The sequence below is a fragment of the Chrysochloris asiatica genome, unplaced genomic scaffold (genome assembly GCF_000296735.1).
Source record: "Chrysochloris asiatica unplaced genomic scaffold, ChrAsi1.0 scaffold00045, whole genome shotgun sequence".
NCBI classification, from domain to species: Eukaryota; Metazoa; Chordata; class Mammalia; order Afrosoricida; family Chrysochloridae; genus Chrysochloris; species Chrysochloris asiatica.
The window spans coordinates 16,452,171-16,465,082 of NW_006408563.1; the positions used below are offsets into that span (position 1 = coordinate 16,452,171).

The 12,912-nt window shown below is 39.3% G+C and overlaps 1 protein-coding gene across 1 annotated transcript in view; it reads left to right on the forward strand.

The window, feature by feature from the left end:
• Window positions 1-12,912, forward strand: part of HECW2 (HECT, C2 and WW domain containing E3 ubiquitin protein ligase 2) — a 356,874-nt gene that overhangs the window by 137,422 nt on the left and 206,540 nt on the right. The window contains exons 3-4 of the mRNA XM_006862016.1: window positions 2,752-2,846; window positions 10,378-10,453. Coding sequence (XP_006862078.1) covers window positions 2,752-2,846; window positions 10,378-10,453 — 171 coding nt within the window. The remainder of the gene's footprint in view (window positions 1-2,751; window positions 2,847-10,377; window positions 10,454-12,912) is intronic.

A 12,912-nucleotide genomic window follows, 5' to 3' on the forward strand; every position in this document is an offset into this window, starting at 1 on the left:
AGAAGAACTGACGCTTTTGAGTTACGGTGTTGGAGGAGAATATTGAAAGTGCCATGGGCTGCCAAAAGAACCAATAGATCCGTTTTGGAAGAAGTGCCACCAAAATGCTCCTTGGGGACCAGGATGGCCAAACTTGGTTTCTCACACTTCGGACATATTGTCAGGAGGGACCAGTCACTGCAGAGAGATATCATGTTTGGTAAGGTGGAGGGTCAGAGAAAAAAGAAGACCCCCAACAAGATAGATTAGGCAAGTGGCATCATCGATGGACTCAAGCGTGGCAACAGTGGTGAGGTTGGCCCAGGATTGGGCAGTGTTTTGTTCTGCTGTGCATAAGGTCGCTTTGGGTCAGTACTAACTCAATGATACCTAACAACAATAACAATATGATTTCTGAGGAGCTGGTGGTGGGTTTGTACCACAAACCTTTTAGTTCAAGCTGATCATGTGGTTCTAGTACTTTATCTTATAGTACTGTACCAGGACTCTGAATTAGTATTATTAATTGACAGTTCACGGTGACTAAATTAAGAGAGCAACTCCACTCTTAAAAAAGGTGCTCTGATAGCATAGTGGTTACGATTTGGGCTGCCAACTTTAAGGTCAGCAGTTCAAAACTACCAGCGGTTCTGTGGGAGAAAGATGAGGTGTTCTGCTTCTGTAAATTTTTACAGCCTCGGAAACCCTGTACAGGGTCACTGTGAGTCAGAACCGACTCCACAGTACTTACCAACACTCTTAAAGCCTAAGTGTCTTTTTCTGTGGCTTGCCTATTAGCATCATTACGTATATAGAATGAAACCTTGCGGAAAATGCAACTTCTACTTTTACCTTTGTGACTTTGACACTCTGTACCCAGAGAAATTTCCATCATTGTGGGATTTATTCCACACACTTTGGCTCATGCTGTTTGTACTTATAGTCACTTTTGAAGAAGCATTTTGTCTCTAATACTTCAGGAGTCATCAGTGCTTAGAGAAGGCCTCAAGCTTGGTAAATTGGAGGGTCAGCAAAAAAAAAAAAGGAAGACACCCAATGAGATGGTTTGACACACTGGCAGCAGTAATGGGCTCAAAAGCAATAACAGGTGACTTAGGACCCGGCAGCACTTTGTTGTTTGGCATAGGATTGCTATGAGTCGGAACTGACTCGACAATATTTAGCAACAACTGTACGTTTTAGCAAGCTCAAATTTTCAAAAAAAAAAAAAAATTATAAAATGTCTGGAGAGTTGACCAAACACAGAATTGTTATAATCAAACCATGTTTTCCCCTGGTTTCTATTATGGATTCAGGTATGCCTGCCTTGTAAGTTATTTCCTTTCTAAAATGGTACCCATTCAGAGGTTCTGAGAAGTATATTGATCAGTGGTTCCTAAATTTGAGCCCTGTTTAGGGGCTGCATGTAAGTCACTTAGGAAACTGAAATAATATGGATTCTCAAACCCTGTCCCTGGAGAGTCTGCTGCAGTAGGCCTGCATGCTTTTTGTTCAACTGCTGCTTCTCTATTTATATTGACAGTTGAAGTCTATCTATATTGGATAAAGTTTGGAGTGAGGCTTTAGCATTAGACAGATTGGCTTTGATTCCAGACTTAGCCATTTCCTGTGTGTGTAACCTGTGGTACACCTCGACCGTTCATTTGTAAAATGGGAACAGGAGTTTTTGCCTCATAAGTTGATGGTGAGGATTGAGTAACAACAGAAGCCTGAAATGTATCGCTGTGCCTGATACCTCAGTGAATGTTAATTAGTCATGTTCTTATCTCTACATTACATATATTTTGGCATATTTTTAAAAATCTTTTGTTTTAATGCTTTATTGTGTTATGTGATAGTTTACAAGGGAGTACATTAACTTCACATTGATCCCATTGTATATCATTTCCTTGCCATGGTTATAATCCCCTCCATGCATCATCCACCAAACACAGGGTATAGGCTACAAGCCTTCCCTCTGGTATCTGCACACAGCTCCTCTCCCTCGCTGGGTCCAAAGTCCCCAGCCGCTCCATCTCTCCATGTCATCATCTCTGCCTCCATCTCTGGCATCACTGCTTCTCTGGGTAGGGTCCCGCTCTCCGCTCTTCTCCCTTGATGATCCCAGGGACCTCTGCTCCAAGACTGCAAAGTTAATCCCTCCTCTCCCTTTGCCACAAAATGTTTACCTTTACATTTCCAGCCCTTAAAATCAGTCCTGATAACAATTATTCACCATTGCATCACAAGAGACCTATCCACATTTCCTTTCATCAGCCCTGCCCAGACAGATTGGATACTACTAAGTGGAGATTCTACCTTGCTCCACGCCCTCTGGATCTAGGTTCTCTCTTGAAAGCTTGTAAGCCTCTGTAGCCCCCCTATTCTGGGTAGCCAATGTCCCAAGTTTCCCATTCCTGTCCTCTCCATGTGTGGAGGGGTGGGAATAATCCTCCGTGTGAAGACTTGTTTCCTCTTTTGAGCTACTGCTTCTATAGGTGTAGGTCAAGTTCATCTTGTATCAGATTATTCTTTTTTTGGCATATTCTTGTGTATCATTTTTCCTAATATGTCTGCAATTTTCCTTGAAAGGTTCAGAGAAACAGATAAAATTAAACAGGAATTGGTATAATATGTTGTTTCTGGTTGGAAAAGAAGGTATCAGTCAGAGTTATGGGTAGGATTCCCTGAGAGATGCTGTGGAGAATTTCCTCTACCAATACTGAATGACTGCTTCTATCTTAAATTTGTTTTTCTCAAATTGACTTACAGCGGAGATCAAAATCTGTTTTAAATACTACCACGGCATCAGCGGAGCCCTGCGAGCCACGACCCCCTGCATCACGGTGAAGAATCCTGCTGTGATGGTGAGTGCCTTCCTTACCAGCTTCCTCATCATGACCACAGAGGAACTTGGCTTCTATTTTCGTCTGTACAGCTTTGGCAGGGTTCTGAGGAACAATGGAAAAGGAAACACTTAACAGCATGGGTACCATTTTAGAAAGGAAATAACTTACAAGGCAGGCATACCTAAATCCATAATAGAAACCAGGGGAAAACATGGCTTGATTATAACAATTCTGTGTGTAGTCAACTCTCCAACGAACCTATTCATGAGGCAAAGTGGAAGCCCATCATGGAAGCTTTCAGACTTAGTGTAGATGACTGGTGGGCAGGAAACAGTAGCCTTGTATCTTACATGAGCATAACTAATGTAATTAATTTAATTTATACAAATTCAGTTGTACTTCCTTAAAATACAGAAGTGTAAGTAGAAGAGAGAAAAATAATTTAAACATTGTGTGATTCTATCCGTCAATCTACTTCAGAAGTTTCTGCCCCAAAGAGAGTGTGAAATGAAAGTCTGGAATGTGTTGTCCTCTCAAAAGGTCCTTGTACAGAATCCATCTCCATGATGAGTTGGTTTGGTGATCTCGTAACTAAAGGCACTGTACATATTTTTAGTATGACACACCTTCTAAATGGAAGCCAAACTCTTCATCAAGCCTGTAAGTGATGAAATTGTCATTTAATATCGTTTGAGAGGAAGCTGGTTGTGTTACATTTTACAACATGGCACTTTGCTTAGGATTGCTTTTCACAATGTGGGTTTTCACTTGATAAAATGACAGCTTTAGAATCTAACAGCCGTACAAGATGCAGCTCCATTGTACATCAGTGGTTGGATTCAGATGACCTTTGGAGAGTCTTAGGATTTAAGATATGCAATCATTGCAGGTTTTATGAGTCATTCATAAAACTCAAGTCACAAAAGTATTGGGACAAAAACTATTTATTTCTGTAATGTAAGGCCTTAACAACCTTGTGTGTGTGTGTACACATGTATACATATATGCTTTGTGTAAATAGGCAAGTGGCCAACTGACTCTCTCAAGTTCAGAAAATGATCTCTGCATTTTGAAACTGTCCAAAAACACCCATGGGAAGCTTTCTAAAATAGTGCCTGTGTCTCTGTAATGAGCAATCTTTTCCTTTCATTTATTCATTCAACAGATATTTATTGGGTAGGATAAAGCATTAGACCACAGATCAGTTTGAAACACAAGGTCAGCAGTTCAAACTCACCAGCCGCTCCTTGGAAACACTATTCAAGGTTGCTGTAAGTCAGAACCAACTCGACAGCACTCAACAACAATAACAACTAAGTACCAGGCTTTGTGCCCAACACTAGGGGTAAAATAATGAGCAAAAACATTATCCTTTTTCTTATTGGTCTGGTAGGAAATGGGAGATCAATTCTGTTGTATTTTTGTGAGTAATCATAGCTATGAGGGAAAGTGAAATGGGGCTGAGGGAACATAGACTACTGAGGTTTGACCTGGTCTTTACGATCAAGTAGACTTCCCTGAGGTAACATGTTTGAGGGACAAAATGAAGGATGAGGAACAATTACTTCCATGAAGAGGGGAGGCAAGAACATTTTAGGCAAAGAAAACTATTGTTAGGTGCTGTTGAGTCGACTTAGAACAACCCTATGCACAACAGAATGAAACACTGCCTGGTCCTGTGCTTTGTAATATAATGAAACTCCTCTTTGAAGTAGTAATAAGAAATGAAAGGCTAGCCCACATTACTCTTTAAGACTTTGAAAGTCACAAGGACCAGAAAGAACAAAGTTTGGTTAATATTCTAAAAAGAAAACATATAAAACTTGAATTTAACCTTTGAGGACTTAACTGTGCGTAAAATTAGACAGTAGCTTCCAAACTTGATTAAACATATTCAAGAGTCAGATTTTCTGAGACTTGAGCAACTTCAGTATCTAGAAATTATTGAGACAGTAGAGTTTACTGCCTAATGAACATTGATCTCATTCTATTGATTTTGAATTGAGATCACTCTGTCAAAGCCTGTGGATGGTTTAGAGATAATTAATTTGCCTCAAATAGGTTTTAGGGCTCTTTAAAAGCTTCATAGACACTGTACTGAGAATCAGAAAACCATGGGCCAAAGGCTGGCTAATGGATTTGGTGGTCAGTAGATTTCTGACTGAGCTTGAGGCAGTTGACTGTGTATCTGAAATTGAGAGGCTGTGCCGTGTGGGTCTTTCTCTCTGTGGGTGAGCTGTGTGTTTCGATCACAGCATAATGGTCCACATGTGTACATAACATGTATTTAGTTATTGTTGGTTCAAAACATTGATACCCACAAAGACCACTTAGTATAATTATTCCACGTCCAGATAAAAAGAATAGACAGAGAAGAAGTAACTGAGAAACTCCATGAGGAAGGAAATGAGCTGTCAGCCTAATTGTGTGGTTTCCTTTCTGACATATCCTTTTGCAATGAATCAATGATTTAAAAAAAAATGTGCCTTCTCTGTCATTTGTGCTTTGACGTCACTGTCCTTCATTAGTGCGCATGGTGATATGTTCTTCAGACCTTTGGAACAGGAAATCCTTAGGTTTGGCAACAGATTAAGGCTGCCATCACTCACTACCATGTATTGTTGCAACACTCAGTTGAAGGTGTAGCATCTGAATTTTCCTGAGATAAATCTGTGTGAGTGAGTTTGTTTAAAAATATCTCTGAACTTTGAGTGAAGATGTGTTTATTATCATTAAAGTCCCTGAATCTTGTAATGTTTGCTCTTTCTTGGTTTTATAATGAGCAATAAAATTGAATTTTTTTGAGAATTGTTTTAGATAAGTGTGTTGCCACTGTGGTGGAGAAGGATGCTGTTTACCAGTGGATTCTTTGAGAATTGTCTCAGCTTAACTTTTTGCCAGTGAATGAATCACATTTTCAGGATGACAATCAGAGGGTGTGTTTTGTTTCTTATCATTCGTGGTAATGTTTTAAGTTGGTTTTAAATGAAGACAGGCTGGGATCTTTTCAGTGTCATTTAACTCACTTAACATGACCATCCTGTAGCGGGCCAGGATGCCTTGCTCTTGGGTGGGGGCGGAGGGCACAGCTTAATAGACAGAGTGGCTTATTTGAGGTCAGGCCAGGGTTTGTCAGATATCAGGCCAGTGACTGAGTTTCTATCTCGGTGGTAGTCTGTACTGTCTTATCTACCTTTCTCTTCTTTAGAGACACTGAACAAGGGAGCCACAGCATCTGCTTATCTGGCCAGTTTGCTGCAGTCTCTGTTCTAGCTAGACTTGGGATGCAGAGTCAGAAGAGTGCAATATAATGATAATAATGATGATGATAAGACACTGGTTGCTGTTGAGTGAGTTTTGACTCACAGTGACCTCATAGAGCTATGTTCCATAAGGTTTTCAATGAAGTCCTGGTGTGGTGCTGTGGGTTAATGTGCTGGACTGCAAAGTCGATTTGAACAAAACGTCGGAGGTTCAAGCTAACCAGCTGCTCCTCGGAAACACTATACAGGGTCAGGATGAGTTGGAACTGACTCGAAAGCACTTAACAACAACAATCTTACAGGACTCCCCGAATGGCATAAAGAGCTAAGTGGCTACTCATTGAAATGTTGACGATTTGAACAGAGGCACCCTAGAAGACAAACGTAGTGTTCTACTTTGGAAAGATCACAGCTTTGAAAACTATGTGGAGCAGATCTACTCTGCACACACGGGAACATCATGAGTTGGAATTAATTGGGTGGCAACTGACAACAATCTTATGGAAGTAGATATCTAAGCTAGTGGGTGCTGCTGGATAGAGTCAAACTACCAACCTTTTGGTTAGTAGTCAAGTGCTTAATCATTTGCACTACTCAGTTTAGCCTTATAATAAGCTTCACATATTTGTTGAAAGGTATCTCTGTGACAATGAAGGAATTTGTTCTATGTGTGCAATTAATGTACTTGATTGATAATTTAGGGTAATGAACTGGCATGGGAAGCAATCAGCTGAATGCTATTAAGAGTCACATTACATAGTCTTGACTGGTGTGGTGCTGTAGGATAAACATTGCATCGCAAGGTTGGCAGTTCAAACTTAGCAGCTGCTCCTTGGAAACCCTATTCAGGGTCCCTATGAGTTGGAACAGACTTCTATAGCACTTAATAACAACAACAAGGTGTTGCAAGGGAACCCTGGTCGTGAAGTGGTTAAGCACATGTCTGCTAACCAAAAGGTTGGTGTTTAAAACCAAACAACTGCTCCACAGGAGAATGATGAGACATCTACTTCTGTAAAGATTACAACCTTGGAAACCCTATGGGGCAGTTCTCCTTTGTCCTCTAGAGTTGCTATAAGTTGTAACTGACTCACTGGTTTGGGCCTTCCTTTTAAGCTTCAGTAATTACAGAGGGCTCACTCAACTCACTGTCAACTAGATGACTCCAACTCATAGTTCCTGAGGGTTTCTATTTTTACAGGAGCAGACAACCTCATCTTTCTCCCATGGAGTGTCTGATGGATTTGAACTTCCAACCTTATAATTAGCAGCCCAGTGCTTATCCTACAGGGCCATCAGGACTCCTTAATTATAGAGAAGGAAGTAGAATTTTTATTTCCAAAATTTGAATCGAATTTCTTCAGACATTGCTCATTTTTGCTTCCATTATGGCCTGATGACCTATGATTTTGATAACTGTAGAGGGCAATAAGGGTAAGATGGAGGAAGGTTTAATCTCAACTTCAGAATTCAAATGTGATTTCTGTTCTCCAACTCTACAGATTACAGTCCTCCTTTAATTCTGTTGATTACATTATTTTGAATGTCATTTCCAGTGTTCAATGAAGCCCTTTCTTCCTGTTGTTGTTGTTAGGTGCCATCGAGTTGGTTCTGTTAGACATGAATCCTGACGTCACACAAAAAGACATGTGGTGATACTAAATTACCTCGGCAAGACAAAATTTACTTCTGCAGAAGGGTGCATGTGTGAAGTTGTGTAGGAACAGGCCAGCGAGCACACTGAGTGAGCAGTCCACTCAGATTTTATCCCTGATGCAAGTCTCACCCCATCGGCTGGGGCTTTGACCGCACAGTTTTTTCCCTTACCTGGTTGGCTAATTCAAATTTCTAAGACTCACATTCTTCTTACTCACTTCAGCAAGTAGTAAAAAGTAAAAGAAAGGTCATACAGTCCCTACTCCATTCAGGAAGTAGTAAAAAAGTAAAAGAAATATCATAAAGTCCCTACTCACTTCAGGAAGAAAGAAAAGTAAAAGAAAGTTTACCTGAATACAATAAACAGGATTATAATAATTTTGAAAAAAACACAGTCATACCTATGCACAACAGAATGAAACACTGCCCGTTTCTGGGCCAACCTCACAATTGTTGCCACACTTGAGCCCAAAGACGCTGCCATTTTGTCAATCCATCTTGCTGGGAGTATTCCTCTTTTTCTTACCCTCTACCTTACCAACCACGATATCCCTCTCTAGTGACTAGTGCCTCCTGACAATATATCTGAAGTATGAGAGACGAAGTCTGGCCATCCTGGCTTCCAAGGAACACTCTGGCTGCACTTCTTCCAACACAGATCTGTTTGATCTTTTGGCAGCCCATAGTACTTTCAATATTCTCCTCCAACACCATATCTCAAAAGCATCATTTTTTCTATGATCATCCTTATTCAGTGTCCAACTTTCTTATACATATAAGGTTATTGAAAATACCATGGCTTGCGTTAGGCATACCTTAGTCCTCAAGCTGACATCTTTGCTATTCAACACTTTAAAAAAGGTCTTGTGCAGCAGATTTACCTAGTGCAATATGTCGTTTGATTTCTTGGCTGCTGCTTCCATGAGTGTTGATTGTTGATCTAAGCAAAATGAATTCTTTAACAACTTAAATCTCTTCTCCATTGATATGATTATTGTTTATTGGTCCAGTGGTGAGGATTTTTGTTTTCTTTACATTGAGATGCAACCCATACCGAAGGCTATGGTCTTTGATCTTCATCAGTAAGTATTTTAAGTCCTCTTCACTATCAACAAGCAAGATTGTATCATCTGCATATCGCAGGTTATTAATGAATCTTCCTCCAATCCTGATGCCACATTTATCTTCATATAACCCAACTTCTAGGATTATATGTTCAACATACAGGTTGAATAAGTATGGTGAAAGAATACAACCTTGTCACACACCTTTCTTAATTTTAAACTGTTCAGTGTTCCCATGTTCTGTTCCAACAACTGCCTCTTGGTCTATATACAGGTTCCTCATGAGCACAATTAAGTGTTCCAGAATACTCATATTTCACACTGTTGTCCACAGTTTGTCGTGTTCCAGACAATCAAAGGCCTTTGCGTAGTCAATAAAGTACATGCAAACATCTTTCTGGTATCCTCTGCTTCCAGTCGAGATCCATCTGATGTCAGCAATGATATCCCTCGTTCCACATCCTCTTCTGAATCCGTCTTGAACCACTGAAAGTTCTCTGTCAATGTATGATTGTAGCCATTTCTGTATTATCCTGAAGAAATCTTTACTTGCATGGGATATCAAAGATATTGACCGATGATCTCATTCCGTTCCATCACCTCTCTTTGGAATGGGCACAAATATGGATCTCTTCCAATCAATTGGTCAGATCAAAAAATTGTACAGTAGCTGTATATAAGTTGAGAGAAGGACCCGAATCTACTCTGTGCTCTCTCAATTACTGGTTTTGAGTGAGCTAAAATTTACTTGAAAACTTTTAAGTTTGGTTATGAAAGGTTTTTTTTTTGTTGTTGTTGTTGTTTTTAAGTGCTGTTGAGTCAGTACAGACTCATAGCAACCCTTTATAGGGTTTCCAAGGAAAAGCTGGTGACCTTGAACCGCCGACCTTGCGGTTCAAAGAGACCTTGTAGTCCAGTGCATTACACCACAGTGCCATAGGTTAATGTAATCCAATAATCCAATGGTACTGCAAGTGCATGCTAGCACTACTAATAACTACATGTGCCATGTACCTGCAGCACAACAAAACATACACTTGCCAGGGAGAAGGGACACCCATGTAATTGCTCTGAAATATTTGGCAAGAAAGAAAACTTATTTTTAGTGAATGGGTCTGATATAAATCAACTCTTCAGTATATTCTAGGTTTTCCTAAGAAATTTGAAGGATTTGATGTTTAGTTTTTAATTTAAGGGAAGGTTTTAATGTAGTAACTAGTAATTTGATTACATTTACTACATTATCAGCTACAATTTCTTATCAAAAGAAGGAAAAAAAAAAAAAAAAAAGGAAAGACATAAAGTAAGTTGGTTTCTACCCCAGGGAATTTAGAAGTTCAGATTTGTCTGATTCTGTGTAAAGATTAAATTTAAGAATGACACTTTCTTGACCTTTGAGAATCTTTATTTGGGTCTCAATTCTAGTACTTGAATATGAAAAAACATATGCTACAATACAGACTTAATACAATAGTCGCTGTTTGCAATCATACGTGATTACTGAGGGGAGTTGGGGAGCAGTGTTGTACTTGTGTGAAACTTCAGATACTTGCTTTTCCTCTTTAGATGGGGGCAGAAGGCATGGAAGGAGGTGCTTCAGGAAGTCAGTATTCTAAGAAACTCGTTAACTTTACACTATCAGGTAAGTACGTCTTTATCATGACATCCCATTTCAAACATGTCATTTCAAAGGCATGGATAGTCACTTGTTTCTACATTTCTTATACAGTTGCTGTGTTGTTAAGTGCTGTTGAGTCGGTTCCTATGTAGGGTTTCCAAGGAGAAGCTCGTGGGTTTGAACTGCTGACTGCAGTTCAGTGCTTATCCTACAGCACCAAACCAGGACTCTTATACTAGAGGGCGTCAACAAGTTTGTGAAAAAATGGAATGTAAAAATAATGGAATTTTTCAGTAAGCTTTTTGATGCCCCCTGAATATGTGATTGAGTCAGGGCATTTTGGTTTTGCTTTTGTTTATTTTTGAGAGTTCAAGTATGTATCTTATCATAATAAAATTAGATTATTAATATAAATTCAGAAATTATTTGTTCTACCAAGTTTTCTGGTAATAAAAAGACTATATGAATATAATTATGTATAGTTGCTTTAAAAAGTAAACTATAATGTAATTCCATGAAGAGCTTTGGTTAGTGAAAATAATTTAAGCTTGCTTCATCTTTAAGGAAAGGAAAAACATTGAAGACTCTGGGGAAAAAAGCCAAAGAATACATTTGTTTCTGTGGAAGAATACACAATTACAAAGTGTCTAGGATACTTTATTGTTGTTTTTCTGAGTAGTAAAATATCCCAGTTGTGGCTTTAGCATACAACTTAATACGATACTTTCAAATTGTGAGTTGGGACCCATTTGTGGGTTGTAATATCAATAAAGAGTCCCGGTGGCTACTAACTGAAGGTTAGCAGTTCAGACTCACCCAGCAACCTGGCAATCTGCTGCCGTAAAGAGAATAGTCTAGTACCTTATGGGGCAGTTCAACTCTGCTCAAGGAGTTGCTCTGCATCAAAAATCAATCAACTGAATGACTCTTAACAAGATTGAGTTCGTTACTTGAAAGCAACAGATTTTTTAAAATGAATATAGTGGAAAATATCAGCCTATCATCAAAAGGAAATACAATTTTGTAAAACATAAACTTATATAAATTGATCATTTTTTTAAAAAGCATGTATGTGTGTACTGGACTGCAATGTAAAATGGATTTCATATGTAGGAACTATTTCATAGTATAAGAAACAAAAATAGTTTGAAAGCTACTGATTAAAAAAATAATTGACGTCAAGCCAAGAATAGTCTAATAAAAGAATCCACCTTCTCAGATTATTTGCTCAGTGTACAGATTGAATTAGTAAAGGAATACAACCCTGGCACATAACTTTCCTAATTTTAAACCATTCAGAATTTCCTTGTTCTGTTCAAATGACTGCTTCTTGATCTATGTATAGGTTTCTCATGAGCACAATTAAGTGTTCTGGGGTATCCATTCTTCACAATGTTATCCTTGTTGTTGTTGTAAAGTGCTGTCGAGTCAGTTCCGACTCAAAGTGACCTTGTATAGGGTTTTCGAGGAGCAGTTGGTGAGCTTGAACCACCAGTCTTGAGGTTCAACCTGACCTTGCAGTCTAGCACATTAACTCCACAGTGCCACACAATCCATGCAGTTGAAAAACTGTATTGTTGTTGTTGTGTGCCGTGGAGTCGGTTCTGACTCATAGCAACCCTACACAGGGTTTCTGAGGCTGTAAATCTTTACGGGAGCAGAAAGCCTCATCTTTCTCCCACGGAACTAATGGTAGTTTCGAACTGCTGACCTTGTGGCTCACAGCCCGATTCATAACCACTACAGTCTAGCACATTAACTCCACAGTGCCACACAATCCATGCAGTTGAAAAACTGTATATCCAGTGTTAAACAGCATTATACTGCATACAAGGAACCCTGGTAGCACAGTAATTAAGTGTTCAGTGGTTCAATCTCAACAGCTGCTCTGTGGCAGATGTGGTATAGTCAGTGTCAATAAATATTTCAGTCTTGGCAAACCTTTGGGATTGTTTTACACTGTCCTTTAGGGTTACTCTGAGTTGGAATTATCCAACAATACAAAACAATAACAACGCATACAAAATAAAAGTCTAACAGACTTCTGTAACTCTAAGATGTTTTGTTTGCAGTGCTTCTAAAACTTAAATTCGATCCATTTTTCTTGATTGCACAAAAGTTATGAATGAAAATAAAAGTTTATCACAAACTTTGTGCAGTCAAGAAAAATGTTAGAAGACTTATCCTGAAAACAAGATATTTGCACAATGAGTAATTAGCCCATGTGAAGAGAGCAAGCACATTAGTTCATTGTTAATCCATATTGTTGTTGTTGTTGTTGTTGTCAGGTGCCATCGAGTCAGAACCGACTCATAGCAACCCCATGCACAGCAGAACGAAACAATGCTCTATCCTGGGCCAACCTCACCACCGCTGCCACCCCTGAGTCCATCAATGATGCCACCTGGCCGATCCATCTCGTTGGGGGTCTTCCTCTTTTTCTCTGACCCTCCACCCTACCCAGCATGACATCCTTCTCCAAT